Genomic DNA, 19,361 nt, shown 5'->3' with positions numbered 1-19,361 from the left:
ACACGAAAGAAAACACAGAAAACGTCCATACATCACAAAAAAAAGGTACAAAATTTAAAGCTTATATTTACCGAACAAACAAAAGCACAAAAAAAGTAAAAGGCTCATAACAAACAGTACCTCTGACCCACTACCAGTGTACCAGAACCAAAACGTACCATGACAATTCTTTTTTTTTTATATATTTTTAACTCCTTCCAATAATAAAAGAACAGGAGAATTTTGCATACAACTTTACAACATTAATAAATATCACGACTATTTGTTTAATATTCGATGCTATTAAAACAAACCTCCACTAATTGCACCTATGTCCACACACCCACACCCACACCCACACCCACCCACACACACACACACACACACACATACATACGCCCTAACAACGTCGTACATATTGCCGGCTACCATGGAAGTGGCTATTAGCTACATGAATGAGACCAAACAGAGAGAGTTACAGCGGCAATGACCACGGGAGGGCCGAGCTTGGACGAAGCATGAGTCATATAAGCGAGATAAGAGTACGTCAAGAAAATAAAGATGGAGTTAAAGAAGGCATGGACAAAGAGAGAGAGAGAGAGAGAGAGAGAGAGAGAGAGAGAGAGAGAGAGAGAGAGAGAGAGAGAGAGAGAGAGAGAGAGAGAGAGAGAGAGAGAGAGAGAGAGAGAGAGAGAGAGAGAGAGAGAGAGAGAGAGAGAGAGAGAGAGAGAGAGAGAGAGAGAGAGAGAGAGAGAGAGAGAGATTTAATTACAATGTTTAAAGCGGTAACGAGTGGGTGAAGCGTATCTGCTGATGAGGAAAGAGGGGAGAACAAAGAGGCATGAATACCAAATAAGAAAGACCAGATGCGTCAATGATGATGTGAAGGAATTCTGTCTTTCAAATGGAACCACGGATCTTTAAAGAGAATGGCTGCGATAGTGTGCGACCATGAATACCCGCGAATCTGGAAGCTCTACGCTAATTCCAATAGGGTTGATAGAAAAATAAGCCAACACGACGCAAGTACGAGTATAATCCTATGCACATTTGTTGAGGGAAGTCGTGTAACTGCCACACTCACTTCCGCTGTGACTTAAGTTTTTCCTTAATCTTAAGTCCTATGATCTGCTTGGAGAGAGAAAAAAAAGTGTCTTTAGGCTGTGCAAGATTTCCAGCAGTTCAGATAAATTAAGACTGAAACCCTAAACGTACCAGAGCAGAGTGTGGCAGAATAACCAATCTCATATTAATTAATGTACTAGGTAAGTACACACAGGTAAAAAAAAAAAAAACACCAGCTGCCTTCACAACATTGCACATAATACCATCACAAAATTAATCCGCCCATCCAGCCATCCATCCCTTGACACACTACACTGATGTGAATACATTTCTCTCTCTACACAAATACAATTCTAATATTTTTCTCACATCCATGTTTTTATTCAAATAGGAACGCGAACAATGGACGCGGGGGCATCGCTGGGGCGCGAGGACCGGGCGGGGCGGCTGGGCGAGGCAGCGGCGTCCACCCCAGCAGCGCAGGTCCTCAAGTCCCGTGCCGCCCCCAAAGGTAATAAATGGAACATAAGAATACGCATATTTTTAAACTGGCTTTGCTTCCCCTGCATGAGAGGTTCTGGGGAAGCGGCGTCCTCATCTCCTTGTGTGGATACCGAAGAGAAGGAAAAGAAAGACGACGAGCAACCGAAGAAATCTAAAAACAAGAAGAAACACGAGGAAAGTGGAAGAAACAGCGCCCCCAAGCACCCTCAGCCGCGGCGATATGACCTGATTCCCTGCTTACGAAACTTGGTTCGCGAGCATCTTCACCGGAACGACAAGATAAAGATGCAGGAAGAGGCCGTGCGTGAGGAGGAGGAGGGGGAGGAGGAGGAACTGGAAGAAGAGGAGGAGGAGGAAGAGGAGGAGAGAGAGGAAGGAAGCAGACAGGAGGCAATAAAGCGAGAGGAGGTGGCGCTGAAGGAGGAAAAAGCCCAGGAAAAAGGCAAGTCAGGCTCAGGATCATGGAGCCTCTCGTGCTGCTGCCTGTTTGCTTTGCTGCTGCTCGCGGCCACCGCCACCTCCACCCTGCCCGTCCTGCAGGAGGCCAGCACCACGCCCACGCCGGAGGACCTCAAGATGGGGATGGCCATGGCGGCGCTGCTCGTCACTACCGCCGTCTGGTCCCTGAGTGCCTTCCCTACCCCCAGGTGCGCCGCGTCCTACGAGGTGAAGGTGCTCCTCATCCTGATCTTCTGCAACACATCCTTGGCGCTGTGGACGAGGACTGTGCTGGTCACCAGGACGACCCTCAGTGACTGGTGGGGGATGGGTTGTTGGTCTCCTCTGCCCCTTCCTCTTGCTGGTGCTGCTCTGCTCCCTGCATCGTTCAGTGACGTAGCAGCCTCCCCTCCCACCCAGCCGCCGCCCTGCCCCGCGGCCGGCATGACCCAGCCTGCAATGTTTGGCCTCGCGACGCTCGCTCCCTGCACGGCTGAGTTTTCCTTCCTCAAGTCACATTCCCTTCACGAATCTTTTATTTTATCGTGTATTTGCTTTTCATTTTCCATATAATGGTTTAAGCTTCCACGGCGCTACGGGGCGAGGCGTCCGTCCCTCTTCCTCACTGCAAAACTTGAGGCGTGGGTCTGACTCGTAAAAAATAAAGGAAAGCGGAGGGAAGTCCAGAGACCAGACAAACCTTCCAGCACCAGCCTTGTGCGTCTCGCTGGCCTCGCCCCGCCCCTCTTATACTTCCAGAATATGAAATCACAAAGTCCTCCAGCCAGCCCATCGCCAGCTGCCCCTCGCCACTCCTGTGCAATCCGCGGAAGAGTGCCATCCTCGGAACGGCATGGTGCCAGCAAGGGGCCCTCATGCCGTCAGGAGGGCATGAAGGGCATATTTTTTTCCATCCCCCTGATTCAATGACCGCAGTTTAACCAGTGCCAAGCATCGAGGTTTAGCAGTGCAACGTGCGAGTGTAACAATTGCAAACGTAACGTCCTCCATCTCCAGCAGCCATTTCGTAAATGGTCTGCTCATGGTCCCTCAACCCGAAGAAATCCAACACGGCCAACCGTGGTCGCGCTGTCCCGCGCTGATAGCACACCCACGCCTTGCTCAGACATGCCTCGCGGGTTTGGCTGACCGCTTAGCGAAGCGTTTCGGCTTTGGGTGAGAAAACGGCACATGTTCACACTCCGAATAATCGACTCCGACTGCCGAATAATCGACAGTCGCATTGCACTGATTTCTACACAGTGGTGTCACACAGTGGATCACACAGTGGCGTCAAATCACACTCCCGACACAACAAGAGCGGCCAGAGATGCAAGTAGTGGTGCTCACACTGCCAACAGGTTGAAGCAAATTACACAAACGTATTCACTTGATGATTTATACGAATACTGAAAATCTATGTTTTACAATGATAACCAAATTCGGGCAACCACATGTGACAAGCATCAAACAGCGGAGATGTAAAACAGATAAGAGTAAAGCAATATTCAATATTAAAACTCTCGACCACTGGAAAACCAGCATCAGTTGACAGCTCAGAAATTGCAGTACATATTGTTTTAATTTCTAATAAACGTTTCCGAAAAAAGAGTTAACATTAACATATCGATCGTTTCTTCGTAAAATCCATATTTTCTTTATTTCCATTTGGGAAGTGTGACGAAAATACTTGAATAGCGTTACTTAAGCTCCCTCACACAAGACACCAGTGGTAGGCCGAAGTACTCGTATAGTACGAGTACTGCAGTCGCTTCCTTTAATTCCTGTCTTTGCTACGAGTCCGCGTTGCCTGCAAGTACGCGGTGTTCCCTTCTGTGTCCTGCTCCTGAGGAGAAAGTGAGCTGGGACACACTCTTCTAACTTCTATCTTTTTCTTTTTTCGGTATAAACCAACATTCTCCTGATATCGATCCCCACGTATCATCACGTGCATCATCTTGACACTGCTCTCTCCCCAGACACAAAAAAAAACATCCTACCTTGAGTACCCGGCAAGTCTCGCTGAAAATTTCAGACAAATGAAAATAAATTACGAGAAAAAAAACAAAAAAAAAACAATCCCCTTAACTACCACAAACAATGCCACCGCTGCCTCCACAGTCGCTACCACCGCTTCCGTCACCGCCGTCATCCCTCCATCCCTCTCACCCTCTCACTCTCACTCCCTCCCTAAGACCGGCGCATAACTTCCGCCTGTGATCGCTCGTCCGTTTGGCCTAAAACCAGAAACTTTCCCTCAAGTCTCGGGAACCTGCATTATTCATTCCTCCTCCTCCTCCTCCTCCTCCTCCTCCTCCTCCTCCTCCTCCTCCTCCTCCTCCTCCTCCTCCTCTTCCTCCTCCTCCTCCTCCTGCAGCTCCTTAAGCTCCTCCCTATCCCTCCCCTTCTTGTCTTTTTAAACATTTCATGGCAGCTCAGATTTTAAATACCCTCCATTTTTCTTGTTGTCATTTTTAACGTCAGAATGAGAGAGAGAGAGAGAGAGAGAGAGAGAGAGAGAGAGAGAGAGAGAGAGAGAGAGAGAGAGAGAGAGAGAGAGAGAGAGAGAGAGAGAGAGAGAGAGAGATTTTGACTTAATCTCTTCCAAATCCACTTATTCACTTTTTCTTTTACTTTTTTATTCTTTACCTCTTGCAACCTAGGCTTGTGTACATTTTCCTACCTAGTCTCCCTCTTCCTAATCTTCCATTTTCGCATTATTTTCTTTTCCATTTTTTTTTCTTTCTTTTTAGTGGCGATAGGGGAGGCGAAGGCATGGCAGGAGGGACTCGAAGCTACAAATTCGCGAGGAAAAATGTTAATCGCTTTGCTGAACTCATTTTGGTGGGCGTCTCCAAGATTAATGAGCTTCTTTGGCGCGACTAATGAGGACGCTGGGAGGCACGGCTCCCGCCCGCACTTGCCAGCCACCAGCCAGCCTCACGTGCACAACAATTCTCTCTCTCTCTCTCTCTCTCTCTCTCTCTCTCTCTCTCTCTCTCTCTCTCTCTCTCTCTCTCTCTCTCTCTCTCTCTCTCTCTCTCTCGTCGTAATCTTGGTAGAAGGGAAAGCGATTAATGCATTCTTAACAAAATGTAAGCAAGGCAGACAAGGACACACACACACACACACACACACACACACACACACACACACACACACACACACACACACACACACACACACACACACACAAGGAATAAAAAAAAGAAACGAAAGACAGTGACGGAATGACAGGAAGATAGACAGACGGCGCCAAATACGACAGACAGACGGAGAAGAGAGACAAGGAAGGGTGAATTCATTACGTGGGAGGAACAGCGCTACAAGAGGTATAATTAAAGGTGTAATCAGCTCCTGTGGGTCGAGGGACTTAATGAAAGGTGGCAATTCCCTCGAGAAATTAGATTTAAGTTTAGTTCCCTCGTTACTTTTACTGTTGTCGTTCTTATTGCTGATGTAGTAGTAGTAGTAGTAGTAGTAGTAGTAGTAGTAGAAGTAGAAGTAGTAGTAGTAGTAGTAGTAGTAGTAGTAGTAGTAGTAGTAGTAGTAGTAGTAGTAGTAGTAGTAGTAGTAGTAGTCCAAAGATTAATGTCAAGACCACTTACGCACTTGAATAGTAAAACCAGAGACTCAAATAGCATACACTGATACAACCCGTGAGGAAAGCAAAACAGTGAGGCGTGACACAAATACATGTACAACAGCAAATACATAACAGGATATTTTACCAGTGCACAAGTTGAATGTTGAAACTTTTAATAAATCTACTACTGCATTTTTCTACCCGATAAATAAAATATAACTAATAAGAATAATACAAAAATGACAAAGTGAAGCCAAAGAAAAATATTGCTTATTGTGTTCAAAATACATGGAAATAAAGAGAGAAGCATCATATTAACGTGTACTTTCTTACGATGTGCTTGTACAGAAATGGTGAGTTACAAATGATTTCAGTCGACAATAACGAAGAATAGCTATACAAAGGCGCAAAGATATTTATAAAGCGATGACCAAGTGTGACAAAGTAATCACCTCATGACAATTTACTGAACCAATCCTACCCAATCCTCTCAGTATGAATTCTTTGACTGACGCCAGATTAATAACTTGTATAGATTTACCTGACTGGGATGTACTCTCTCTCTCTCTCTCTCTCTCTCTCTCTCTCTCTCTCTCTCTCTCTCTCTCTCTCTCTCTCTCTCTCTCTCTCTCTCTCTCTCTCTCTCTGTAGTTTCACACACCAGCAAACATCTCTCAATACAAAGGTAAGACATTGAAATAAAATGCTTTGTAATACTTAAAATAATACTAAAACCTTTTCTTGCCTTGGTCGCCCTCTGTTAACATTGAGAGCCATAAAAAATGTTCACTTGGAAAAGAAAGACAAAAAGTAGGTTAATTCTGTCTACATGAGGCTATATGACTATTTAGAACTGTAATACAAAAATAAGAGCCTAAAGTCACGAAAAATTTGTATTGCAGCGAGAAAGTTACATTTTCGCGGTGCACACCACAACAACCAGCAGCCCAGGAGATGGAGGGACAATTATAGTTTCATGTTTTACATTAGTTCATATTTTGGAATTTTCGCAGCACACTGGATTTCCATTCTTCAGTATTTATTCAGGTTCATGAAATGTTCAAGTTTGAAACGCGAAAGCTCCATTAAAAGGACTTACCACCGTAAATTATTTATGTGACAGAAAAGCTTCGGTTTAGAAATTTATATGAAACTAGAAGCAGAGGGTACTACTACATTATTTACTGTGAAATTATCAATTTGAAAACTGAGTAGCATTACCATTACGTCCGGCCATCGTCAATACCGGATCAACAATATTTCACAGAGCAAACCTAAGATTACTAAAACCTGACATATCAGTTGCGAGTACATTTTCAAACACATTTCTTCATTACTAATCAAGCAAATCTAATTAATTAATGTATCTCATTTAAAGTCTAATATTCAAATGAACATCGGCGATACATTCATAGACGGGCGTAATTGTACACCAAAATCATTTAAATCTTTGAAAGGTTTGAAGTTAACATTTATGAACATTATCCCCTTAAAGCATTTATGAAGATGATAAAACGCTGTGATTAGGGAAAGCGAAACTTATAACAGCAGCAGCGAATAAAGAACACTGGTCTGCCGGCGCGATATTTATGCACTGCTGTACTCACGAGGATTCTGTTGAGCGCATGTCTGAATGAAGTCTATAGTTGTAAATGCTTTTTCCATTCACTCCTAAATCTCACAAAATTTATCTTCTACCCCACATGTGTAGTAAATGTAACACAGGAGGCAACAAAACTCCATCAATACCCTACTGGGAGTCATCCACGCTGTCAATTCTGCCCACCCTCACCTAAATGATTCGGTCCCCGCGGCACACGTTACAGGTTAACTCGATTACGCGGCCCAGACTTCCTATCACACCTATCGCACCACTCCGCCTTTTGCGCCCCGCTCCCTTCACACAATGCGCCACAATTACCACCACCACCAGTCATGCATGCAACGCACGACCGCACACTAAGCCCTGACACACACGTTGTCTACACTTCATTCTGCCAGTCACCACTTGGATCGTGCCTGCCTAACCCTTTACTGAGCCTTGCGTAGCCTTGACGTCAACAACATGATTATTTATATTAAAACAGAAAATAAATACAGAAAAAACTTAATGGGCAAAAAAAGAAAAGTTAGGCCCTAGACTCCTTGGAGGCTTGGATAATCTTTACAAGGATCCAACTCTAAGGAGACTCCACGACTACTCCAGCCCCGGGATTCCTATTAAGAATAAGAGAGAGAGAGAGAGAGAGAGAGAGAGAGAGAGAGAGAGAGAGAGAGAGAGAGAGAGAGAGAGAGAGAGAGAGAGAGAGAGAGAGAGAGAGAGAGAGAGAGAGAGAGAGAATAATACCTCTAGCACCAAATAACACCTCTATACACTCTCTTACTGACCAGACTCCACACTCCACTCTTCTGTCCTCTTCCCATCTCTGTATTTGCCTGTCAATGTGTCGCCATTCCTGTCTGTATCACCTCCTCCAACCCCCTCCTTACTCCCTTACTCCCACTCTTATTCGCCCTCACTATCTTGCCCTCCCTATGAGCCTCAGGAATCTCAACCTCTTCCCTCCTTTCCCTCCTCCCTTCTTCTAACCTGCTCCACCCACTGTCTAGCCCAAGCCTTACTCCTACAGCTTGAATATTGAGTAAAGGACGCTCTCTCTCTCTCTCTCTCTCTCTCTCTCTCTCTCTCTCTCTCTCTCTCTCTCTCTCTCTCTCTCTCTCTCTCTCTCTCTCTCAATTACTAAGTGAAATACAGCAAAATGGCCACCAAGACTTTTACATATAACGATTCTCAAACTTTGCTTTCCATTTTCCAATCTTGCGTTTTCTTTTCCATTCGTTCGTTTATTACATTTTAAGCACCTTAACGAATTTGCTTTACTTTTTTTTATATATCTTCTTTCTAACTAATCAATTCATTTCTACCTTCCCTCTAATTTTTTTTTACCTTTTCATCCTTTTTACGTCCACTTTCCTACAGTCTTTCCATCCTTTTCATCTTACCCTCCACCTTATTTCTTCATTTCCTCCTTATTATCTTCCTTTTCTCCTTTACTCACCACTCTCTTCTTACCCTTCCTCTCCTCTCCTTTCTTCCTTCTTCCCCATCTTCCAGCCTTTCTTATTTTCCTCTCTCCTTTCACTCTCTTTTTCCATTAACAAGCTTCACTATATCCTCCTATATTTTCTTCCCCATCCAACTAACCTATAACCTCTTCCCTGCTATTTCCCTGCCTCCCTTCCCCTCTATACCTATTTCCCCGCTTCCTTCTCTCCCTCCCTCACACAAAATGGGACAGAGGGGAGAGGTGGAGAGAAATGCAGAAACCTCATCCATTACCATAACGACCTCCAAATGATCAGGCTCTCTCTCTCTCTCTCTCTCTCTCTCTCTCTCTCTCTCTCTCTCTCTCTCTCTCTCTCTCTCTCTCTCTCTCTCCTATTTTGAGAGAGAGAGAGAGAGAGAGAGAGAGAGAGAGAGAGAGAGAGAGAGAGAGAGAGAGAGAGAGAGAGAGAGAGAGAGAGAGAGAGAGAGAGAGAGAATGGGTAGGGAACGGTAAGACTGAGTGCACACATGACAAAAATAAATAAATAGATAAATAATATGAAAAATAAACACATATAGAGATTGAAAAATAAACACGATAAAGCTGGAACGTGGAATGAATACAAGAGGCAATGCAAAACGAAAGAGAGAAATGGGAAAGAAGCGAGAGACAAAGCACGCATACAAAGAATACGTGAGAGGAAGAAAGAAGAAGAAGGAAGAAACTCTCTCTCTCTCTCTCTCTCTCTCTCTCTCTCTCTCTCTCTCTCTCTCTCTCTCTCTCTCTCTCTCAAACAGGAGAGAGAGAGAGAGAGAGAGAGAGAGAGAGAGAGAGAGAGAGAGAGAGAGAGAGAGAGAGAGAGAGAGAGAGAGAGAGAGAGAGAGAGAGAGAGAGAGAGAGAGAGAGAGAGAGAGAGAGAGAGAGAGAGAGAGAGAGAGAGAGAGAGAGAGAGAGAGAGAGAGAGAGAGAGAGAGAGAGAGAGAGAGAGAGTGTGTAGGGAGTGAAAAGAACGAAAGGGAAAGATATATAACCTTTAAAACCTTGACTTCTTGGTTAACACACACACACACACACACACACACACACACACACACACAGTCGGCTGCCATGTGGTGTGCAGGTAATTGGCGTCAGTGGTGTGGTGGTGTAGTGGTTTAGACAACACGTGTTCCCATAACAGCATTTGCCGCATTACCAAGGAAGCAGCGCCAGACTCGTAGATTTGCATGAGGCGCCACGAGATTAGGGGGACACCTCAACCTACATTTTGGGGATTAGAGTAAAGGCGGTCATATTTATTTTTGCTTGCTTTATATCTTCTGTTATTGGCATTGATGTTTTTGTTTGTGTGACCGGTCCGAATTGTTGGTTTTGTTAGTATTCTTGTCATTATTTTCTTTTTTTTTTTTTAGTATTTGAGAGTAGTAGTAGTAGTAGTAGTAGTAGTAGTAGTAGTAGTAGTAGTAGTAGTAGTAGTAGTAGTAGTAGTAGTAGTAGTAGTAGTAGTAGTAGTAGTAGTAGTAGTAGTAGTAGTAGTAGTAGTAGTAGTAGTAGTAGTAGTTTTTTTTATTATTGTTGTTGTTGTTGTCGTCCGTGATGCTGTTGAGTAGAAAGAGAATACTTTACTTGTGGAATGAAACACGTCAGCTTCTCTCTCTCTCTCTCTCTCTCTCTCTCTCTCTCTCTCTCTCTCTCTCTCTCTCTCTCTCTCTCTCTCTCTCTCTCTCTCTCTCTCTCTCTCTCTCTCCACTGTTACTTTCAGGTCCTGCGTGCCTTGGGCTTTAAAAACTATCCTTGCAGCAAATGTTTACTCTCCGGTCCCAGCCGTCGCTCCCCTGCACTGGCCCGCCCCGAGGCTTCCCTGCAGCGGCCCTTCACACGGCTGCCCATTCACCCATGCTAAAGGTTATCAGTTGAAAGGCACGCATATAAGGGAATGTGGTGGATTTGATAGGGTCTTTATAGGTATATATTTCTTTCTTATTCCGGGTGCTCAGAGGTACTGTTGTAGAAACTTGATGAAATGAAGTGATTGAAGTGGTGAAGTGAAGTGAAGTGAAGTGACGTGAAGTTAGTGGGATATAGAGTTGATTGGAGTGGAGTACAGTGAAAGGTAGGAAATTGCAATAAAGTGGAGAGGTGAATGAAGTGAATTAAAGTGATGTGAGCGTAAAGTAAAGTGAATGAAGTTTAATGAAGTGTTAAGTGAAATTAGTGATTGTGAAGTAAATAATAAAGTCAAGTGTATTTAACTGAATATGAGATAAAATTTAAACGAAGTCAAATGAACCAAAATAAATGAAGGAAACAACAACAAGAACAACAACAACAACAGACCACAACCACACCACGAACACAAACATCACCACCACCACCACCACCACCGCCGCCGTATCACCAATCACACCTTCTACCCAAACACCGAAAAAATGCCTCTTATATAACCCTTTTTATCGCTTTCAATTAATTAGATTCACGAGTCCCCATTCCACATTTCCTATCTATTTCCCTTCACCAGGCCTCCTTCCTTGCACCTGTGACGCTAAATTCCCATCTCACATATGATTGGCCGGCTAATGGCTGTGGGGGGAGAGAGAGAGAGAGAGAGAGAGGGGGGCTTGGGTACTGATGCACTTTGAACGGTTCACTAATCAAATATTGCGAATGAACCAGGTGAATCGAACCAGGCGAACCGAGGCAGATGGGGAGCTCAAGGGTAACATGGGAAGTCTTGTGTCTGTGTGAAGGGGTTATTCATGCCAAGGGGAAGCGAAGAGGAAGTGAAGATGAAAGGGATTGAATAAGTGGAAGTAGTGAGGGGAGAGGGGAGGGGGGAAGGGAGGTGAAGGTAGTGAAAGGGAGTTCTATCTATCTGTATGTCTGTCTGTGTGTGTGTCTGTCTCTCTTTGGCTCGTATTTTAGCTTTCACGATTCACCTTTTCTCTCTTTCTCTTTCTCCAGCCTTCCATCCATCAGTCAGTCCTTCCTTTCATTCGTCCATCCTTTCTTCAACTTTCCTCTTCTCGTCTTTTCCTCGGGTTTTCAGATGCTCCACTTCATAGTCTCTCTCTCTCTCTCTCTCTCTCTCTCTCTCTCTCTCTCTCTCTCTCTCTCTCTCTCTCTCTCTCTCTCTCTCTCTCTCTCTCTCTCTCTCTCTCTCTCTCTCTCTCTCCGTTCCCTCAGACGTTATATATCAAAGGTCCAAGAATTCTCCCTTACACACAGCTTTCAATTTTATTACTCTTTTATTAAACCCTTGCATCTCTCTCTCTCTCTCTCTCTCTCTCTCTCTCTCTCTCTCTCTCTCTCTCTCTCTCTCTCTCTCTCTCTCTCTCTCTCTCTCTCTCTCGTCTCGGATGCTGCCCCCCCTCCCACACACACACACGAAGGGAATTATATGAAGAGTTAAATTGCTTTCGAAACTCGTGATAAAATCGATATCAGGAAACAACAGCATCAGCTACTACTACTACTACTACTACTACTACTACTACTACCATCACAACCACTACAACATTAAGACACGAATTCAATTGGCAATGAATAACCAATAAGCAATTCGACCACTGTGTAAATACGCGTAACTACTACTTATGTACCAAAATTGTACCATGCTGCTTCTCGTTCAACATCCCCACACACGCACGCACACGCACATACACACACACACACACACACACACACACACACATACAGTTTCTCCTCCTTGCCATCCACACAACATCAAGTTACATTACACTGCATTACACGTACATTATTATTATTATAATCGTTATTTTTTTTTTTTTTTGGCTTTATCAACCTTATCGCCATCCTCCTCCTCCTCCTCCTCCTCCTCCTCCTCCTCCTCCTCCTCCTCCTCCTCCTCCTCCTCCTCCTCCTCCTCCTCCTCCTCCTCCTCCTCATCATCATCATCATCATCATCATCATCATCATCATCATTGTCATGTGGGTCTTTTTTCAGTGGATCTTTTTCAGTGTTTGTACTTTTCAGTTGTTCTTTCTTTCAGCTGTTCTTTTTTTCACTGGATTATTATTTCAATAGGACTTTTTAGTGGGCTTTTATTTCAGTAAGCCTTTTTTTTCAATGGTCTTTGTTCACTAGGCATTTTCTTCAGTAGGCCTTTTTTATCTTTTTTTCTTCCTTTGCTGTCCTTAGTTATCATCACTACCACCACCACCACCACCACCACCACCACCACCACCACCACCAGCCTTGCATATGAGTGTCTAATCGATGTTCCTGCAAGAGATTACTTCCATAAATTCGTCGGCGAGGTTCAGGGGATGAATATGCACGAGGTGAGGCTTCCCGGTGCCACAATGCCGGAAGAGGAAAGGTGAGGCGCCCAGGTGAGCCCCGAGGGACGCCCACAGGTGATGGCAGAGGAAATGGAATCGTCATTTGCATGCCATAATTATTTTTGATTGATTCACCGAGTTGTTGCCTTTTTTCCTGTTTCCGCTGCACACAATTTTAAAACAATTACGAATTAATTAATAATTCACTTTAATCATGATGCATTCAATTCAATGGATGGCTACGCTGCAAGTGCCACAGGCAATATAATAAAAGACAATTAGATTTTCAACACAAATAATAATAGTAGTGATGATGATGATGATGATGATGATGATGATGATGATGATGATGATGATGATGATGATGATGATGATGATGATGATGATGATGATGATGATGATGATGATAATAATAATAATAATAATATAAAGAATTTTTCATCAACTAATTGCATATGATATAAGATTAAATCCCATACAACTAGGACCTGAAAGCAAGTGTTCAGAATTTCAAAGTGTAATTTAAATTTCGCAAATATTAAAGTGTTACACAAAACGGTGCGAAAAGAATAATCCAGTCCACGTACAAGGAACAAATAGAACTTTTAAAACACACTCATGGTCATTATAATCTCAAAATCACGCCTTCTTCTTCTTCATATAATTCCAAGTACAATCCGAAACTTTGAAACGTCCCAAGGTATCTCAGAATGTCTTCCTCGCGAGCACTTCAGCTGGTAAGGGTGTGCGAATGAGTGTAGGTGTGGGTGTAGGTGTGGGAGAGTGTGAGGGCGTCGCTCTTACACCTACCCTGCCATAGTCACCCTCCAACAGCTATCCTCCTCCACCCATCCTCCCCGGGCCACACACAAGCACACACTCTCCAGGAAGTCACACGCGCGGCATCTGGCGTCACCTTGCCTCTCAAATTCAACTTCATTTTTCAGGTTGGCGAAAATTATTGCTGACTTCCGAACCCCAATGTGAATTTCTCTCTCTCTCTCTCTCTCTCTCTCTCTCTCTCTCTCTCTCTCTCTCTCTCTCTCTCTCTCTCTCTCTCTCTCTCTCTCTCCAGAACACCTCCCTTCAGTCCGTAAAGCAAACTCAGCAACAGTAATTAGACGAGCTGGAAAGTCCACTTCAGGAGGTATTGCTGCTAATTCACGCAACACAACACGCGACCAGCAGCCCTTCGCACCGCCGCCCCTTCCTCTCGCCTGCCTCGCCGTCTGCAGCAGGACGACAACTCAGCTATAAGCAGCATGATGAAGTCCACGCCCCGCGCATCAATTAGAGCCTCATCAGTCATTAGGGACGGCACACAAGCGAGTCATTACCAAGGAAGAGCGATGCGTACCTCCACCAGCAACTCAAACACCAGGTAACTCACGGGTGGATAGGATTAAATTTGCATCGAAATGTCCCCGTAATGAGTTGGATAACGCGAGCACCGGCGCAGGTGAACTTAATGACGCACGCTGCACACCAATACCCATGATTTTTTGGGGGGTGGTTTAATTCAGCCTGTCTATCGTTGTACTGCCTCCAGCTATCCCTACCCAACCCGCCCATCCCTCCGGTACACTTCCTGGAAGACACATCACCGCTATGCCAGCAATCCCAATGCGATTTCAGTAATTTGAAAGCGTAGTTGTAGCCGGTCCCCATCTCATCCCAACCGCCCCCTTAAGCACTCAAGGCCTAGTCCTCTGCAATACCACTATCCCCCCCACCTCTCTCTCTCTCTCTCTCTCTCTCTCTCTCTCTCTCTCTCTCTCTCTCTCTCTCTCTCTCTCTCTCTCTCTCTCTCTCTCTCTCTCTCTCTCTCTCTCAAGGACACTACGCCTCCAGGTGATCAAGCCAAACGATCAGCAATAAAATATCCATGAAATTAGTTGGTATCGATCCTGAAGCGGCGACCATTCCTACTTCCACCTGGAGCCTTCCTCTTCATCCTCTTCCACCACCACCACCACCACTACCACCACCTCCTCCTCCTCCTCCTCCTCCTCCTCCAGCACCTGACAACACGCAAGAGGAAGGTAAGCAAGGCCGATTCTCCGAAGATATTCATTCCTCAGTTTCTAAAGCCTGGCGTCTAGTTCCACGTACGCGTATATCTCTTGCTTTCCAATTCGTTTTCTTTGGATCCCTCTGGCTTATCTTGAGAGAGAGAGAGAGAGAGAGAGAGAGAGAGAGAGAGAGAGAGAGAGAGAGAGAGAGAGAGAGAGAGAGAGAGAGAGAGAGAGAGAGAGAGAGAGAGAGAGAGAGAGAGAGAGAGAGAGAGAGAGAGAGAGAGAGAGAGAGAGAGAGAGAGAGAGAGAGAGAGAGAGAGAGAGAGAGAGACTTATTTTATCTAATTGTTTTACCTTTCTTTATATTCTCATCTATTTATCTATTCTCTTCTACCTGTATTTTAATTTATATACCTTTACTTTTACCTATTTACCTGCATGACTATCTCCCTCCTATCTATCCATCTATCTATCTATCTATCTATCCGTCACTATTACCCATCACCACATAACACCAGGCAGCAGTTCCATCACACACTCATGGGCAGGTGACGTGTTATCGCATCTACCAGTGCACCTGCCGCCAATTAAGGTGAGTGGCCAAACGGCAGTCCCTTTAAACCCTTGATTAATCCACACGCGTTCACCTGTCGACGCTGCTGCTTTTTTTTTTGGGGGGGGGGGGAGGGGGAGGCGGAGGGCGAGGAGGAAGGGAGGACAATGGAGGGCGAAAACAGAAAGATGAGAATTACAACACAAATACATCCGCATAAATCCATCACGGGGTTGGAAATGTGCACGAGGCAGCTCATACGTTTGCCTCTGCTGCGCAACTTTAGAGGGGGTGAACGTATATGAAAGATGGGTATGCATAGAGTGAATGTTTGACCGACCGACTGACTGACTGACTGACTGACTGACTACCTACCTACCTACCTGCCTGCCTGCCTGCCTGCCTGCCTGCCTGACTGACTGCCTACCTGCCTGACCGATTGACTGACTGACTGACTCACAAACTCACTCACTGACTCACTGGCCCCTTACATAACTGACTGATTGATTGACTGATTGACTAACATTCACTGACTGATACTTTTATTTACTGATAAAGTCCGATTATCTGACGGAATGACTGACTGAATGTTTGACTGCGTGATGACTTACTGCCTGACTGGTGATGAATGTTGAATAGAAGGAAGAATGAAACAAAATAACTGTATGATTCAGAGCAGATGAGTGAATGAACGAATGACAACGAAAAGCTGACAAAAAAGAACGTCGGTAAAATGAACAAGTTGTAAATGAAATTCGTGATCAATTTAAAGTAAATTAGATAATAAATTAAATAGTATGGGGTCTGAAGCACAGGGCCATCTATCTACTGTGACATTAGCAGTAAATTAAAGGGAAAATGAATGGATGAATAGTTGAGTGAACAATGAACGTACTAGTACGTACGTAGTAATATAAAGGCCAGTGTGAGTGACTGAGTGAGCGAATGAAAAAGTGAGTAGGTAGGTCAGTGAGTGAGTGAGTGAGTGAGTGAGTGAGTGAGTGAGTGAGTGAGTGAGTGAGTGAGTGAGTGAGTGAGTGAGTGAGTGAGTGAGTGAATGACTGAGTGAAGGAGGTGAGTGAATGAATGAGTGAAAGAGTGTCAGTGAGTGAGACACCAATGACAGTAAAAATGAGTGATCGAGTAGTTTAAACCTTTAAATGCCTGTAGCTTCATATTTCCCAAGTAAATCGCGAGATAAGAACTAAAAATAAAACATGCCTCACACTTACATGAATATTCTTGGGACATTAAATTTATCAGGAAAGCAGTAAGTGAATGAGTGACTGAGTGAGTAAGCAAGTCAACACAAGGTTCCTCACACTTACCAGAAAACGCTTAAAACCTAAAATCTATTCGGAAGGGAGTCCGTAGATGAGCAAGTGAACAGAAGCGAACCAACACTAGCAAAGAAAAGTATAGGAATATGAAAAGGTTCACAATACTCCTGACATTCACCAATATATTCTTAAGACTTAAAATCTCTCAAGAAAGAAAGCACGTGAATGAATGAGTGAGCAACTGAGTCAACACAAGTAAGAGAAGAAGAGGGCGAGAAGAACTACCACCTCCTCACACTCACCATTGATGGACAGTCCCGGAGCGGAGGTGAACTTGGCCACGTCCACGATCTTGACTGCAAACTGCTGGTTGGTCTCCCGGTGGACGCATCGCCGGACCAAGCTGAAGGGACCCCTGCAACACGAAAATGGCAATGTTAAAAGGCGGGAGCGTGTCATGGAGCGATGGCAAGGCGGTACGGCAAAGTGGACGGAGCAAGACGGGATGTATAATCTTAGTGAGAAACAGAGTAACCTAATGCACTCACTTCCCTTGGGTTTTATGCATTTTCCCTTTCTCAATCTTCAGCGCCTCAATCTTCTGATATGATGATAACCTAATAAACTTAAACAGTAAACCGTCTCATTAGATAACACAACTTAAAACTTAAAGAAAAAATGTTAAATACAGATAAGAGAATCTTGTATTTTACTCAACTATTGACCGTGACTGACTAAGAAATGGCAAAGAACTAAAGAAGAGTATAGTAGAGGTGAGTCTGGTATTTTACTCGACTAATGAACGTGACTTTACGTAAATAAGAGTAAAAAAGGAACTAAAACAAGAACACAAGGGCACCTAAATACTTACTGAAACACATAACAAGGAAAAAAAGTTCAGGGAGACTAGTTACATGACTTGTAATGATGAATGTGTAAAGCAAGGGGCCGTACACGACACAAGAAAGAAGGCTTCATAATGACGAAATGCAAGTGGGTGAAGATAAGAGGGTGTAAACAAGATACATGATGCTGGGAGGGCAGAAGGGTAAGCGACAGAGGTGAAGGGGATATAGAGATGAAAAGAAACACAGAAATAGAGCGAATATACATGATTTAGAGGGGAACAAAGAGGGAACATAGAACACAGAGAGACATAGAAGTAAAGGGTCACAGAGGTTACGAGGGACAGAGAGACAAAGGCACCTGCGGATCAAAGCACTAACAGGAAGCTTATTGGAAGGCAGCACGATTATTGGGATAGAATGTGTAGATTACGTGTGTGTGTGTGTGTGTGTGTGTGTGTGTGTGTGTGTGTGTGTGTGTGTGTGTGTGTGTGTGTGTGTGTGTGTGTGTGTGTGTGTGTGTGTGTGTGTGTGTGCGCGCGCGCGCGCGCAAGCGAGTGCGCGTTATAGTTCACGTCTGACACACAATTAATCTTCCAGAATAAATCACCTTGAGCCAGAAAAAAAAAGGGAAAATTAAATTACTCCATCATATAAAAACTACGAAAAAGAGAGATTTAGAAATTACAACAAAAATTAAAAACAATCACTTAAACATTTTTCACTTTGACATTGTAATCTAATAATGAATCGGGTGAATAAAACACAATAACATACCTGGAGTAGTAAGTTAATAGTTGCCACAAGTAAGAGAGGCGGCACAGGTATTAATGGTGGCACAGGTATTGGCTCAAAGGGTCACCCCGGGCAGCCTGGTAATGATACGTGGCGGCGTGACGGTCAACACACTGTCTCTATTACGACATTTAATTACGCCCAAGTCATTATTTCCCGGTCATGAGGGAGGGTGTGATAAAAAGGCTATGGTCATTGGGTCCATTTACGATTATAACTACTACTACTGTTGTTGTTGCTGCTGTTACTACTACGACTACTGATATTATTACTACTACTACTACTTCTACTACTAGCCCCACCATTACTACCTACAACTTCTACAACTATCACCACTTTCTACCACAACTATACCCAATCCAACCACAATTATGGACACTACTACCATCAACACAACTTTGACCATCGTGTTATGGCCTAAAATACCAAAGACTACCACTACTACGACTATGAATACCACTACCACTATCACTACTACTACCACCACCACCACCACCACTACCACCACTTTCCCCCAGTAAAGCAAACACCACCGTTCCATCAAGTTGCCAGGGAGAGAGAAAAAAACTAATCACAAAGGCCAGGCAGCAACAAAACGCAGGCGAACGAACAATAATGAAAAAAAAAATAATGGCCATGAAGCGTCGAAAATATATGAACCACGACAATGCATTTTGGAATCGAAAAAATTTGCAACAGCAGCGTTGGAAAGAATCTGGGCAGGAAGATTTACTGCCACCATGTGTGTGTGTGTGTGTGTGTGTGTGTGTGTGTGTGTGTGTGTGTGTGTGTGTGTGTGTGTGTGTGTGTGTGTGTGTGTGTGTGTGTGTGTGTGTGTGTGTGTGTGTGTGTGTGTGTGTGTGTGTAAGCCCAGGGGTAATCAAAAGCTCTAAAAAGAAAATAAGAAAATAAACGAAACGATATTAGTTACCAAGTGAGTCAGGGAATTTTT

The 19,361-nt window shown here is 44.1% G+C and overlaps 1 protein-coding gene across 7 annotated transcripts in view; it reads right to left on the bottom strand.

Moving 5' to 3' along the window:
- Positions 1-17,243, bottom strand: part of LOC135105090 (peripheral plasma membrane protein CASK-like) — an 88,562-nt gene extending 71,319 nt beyond the window's left edge. For all 7 annotated transcript variants that reach the window (XM_064013050.1, XM_064013051.1, XM_064013052.1 and 4 more), the window contains exon 1: positions 17,072-17,243. In XM_064013050.1, the coding sequence (XP_063869120.1) occupies positions 17,072-17,228 (157 nt within the window). In that variant the 5' untranslated portion in view covers positions 17,229-17,243. The remainder of the gene's footprint in view (positions 1-17,071) is intronic.
- Positions 17,244-19,361: the final 2,118 nt, after the last annotated feature.

This window comes from Scylla paramamosain, chromosome 11, assembly GCF_035594125.1.
Source record: "Scylla paramamosain isolate STU-SP2022 chromosome 11, ASM3559412v1, whole genome shotgun sequence".
NCBI lineage: Eukaryota > Metazoa > Arthropoda > Malacostraca > Decapoda > Portunidae > Scylla > Scylla paramamosain.
This window is presented reverse-complemented; position numbering and strand designations above follow the sequence as displayed.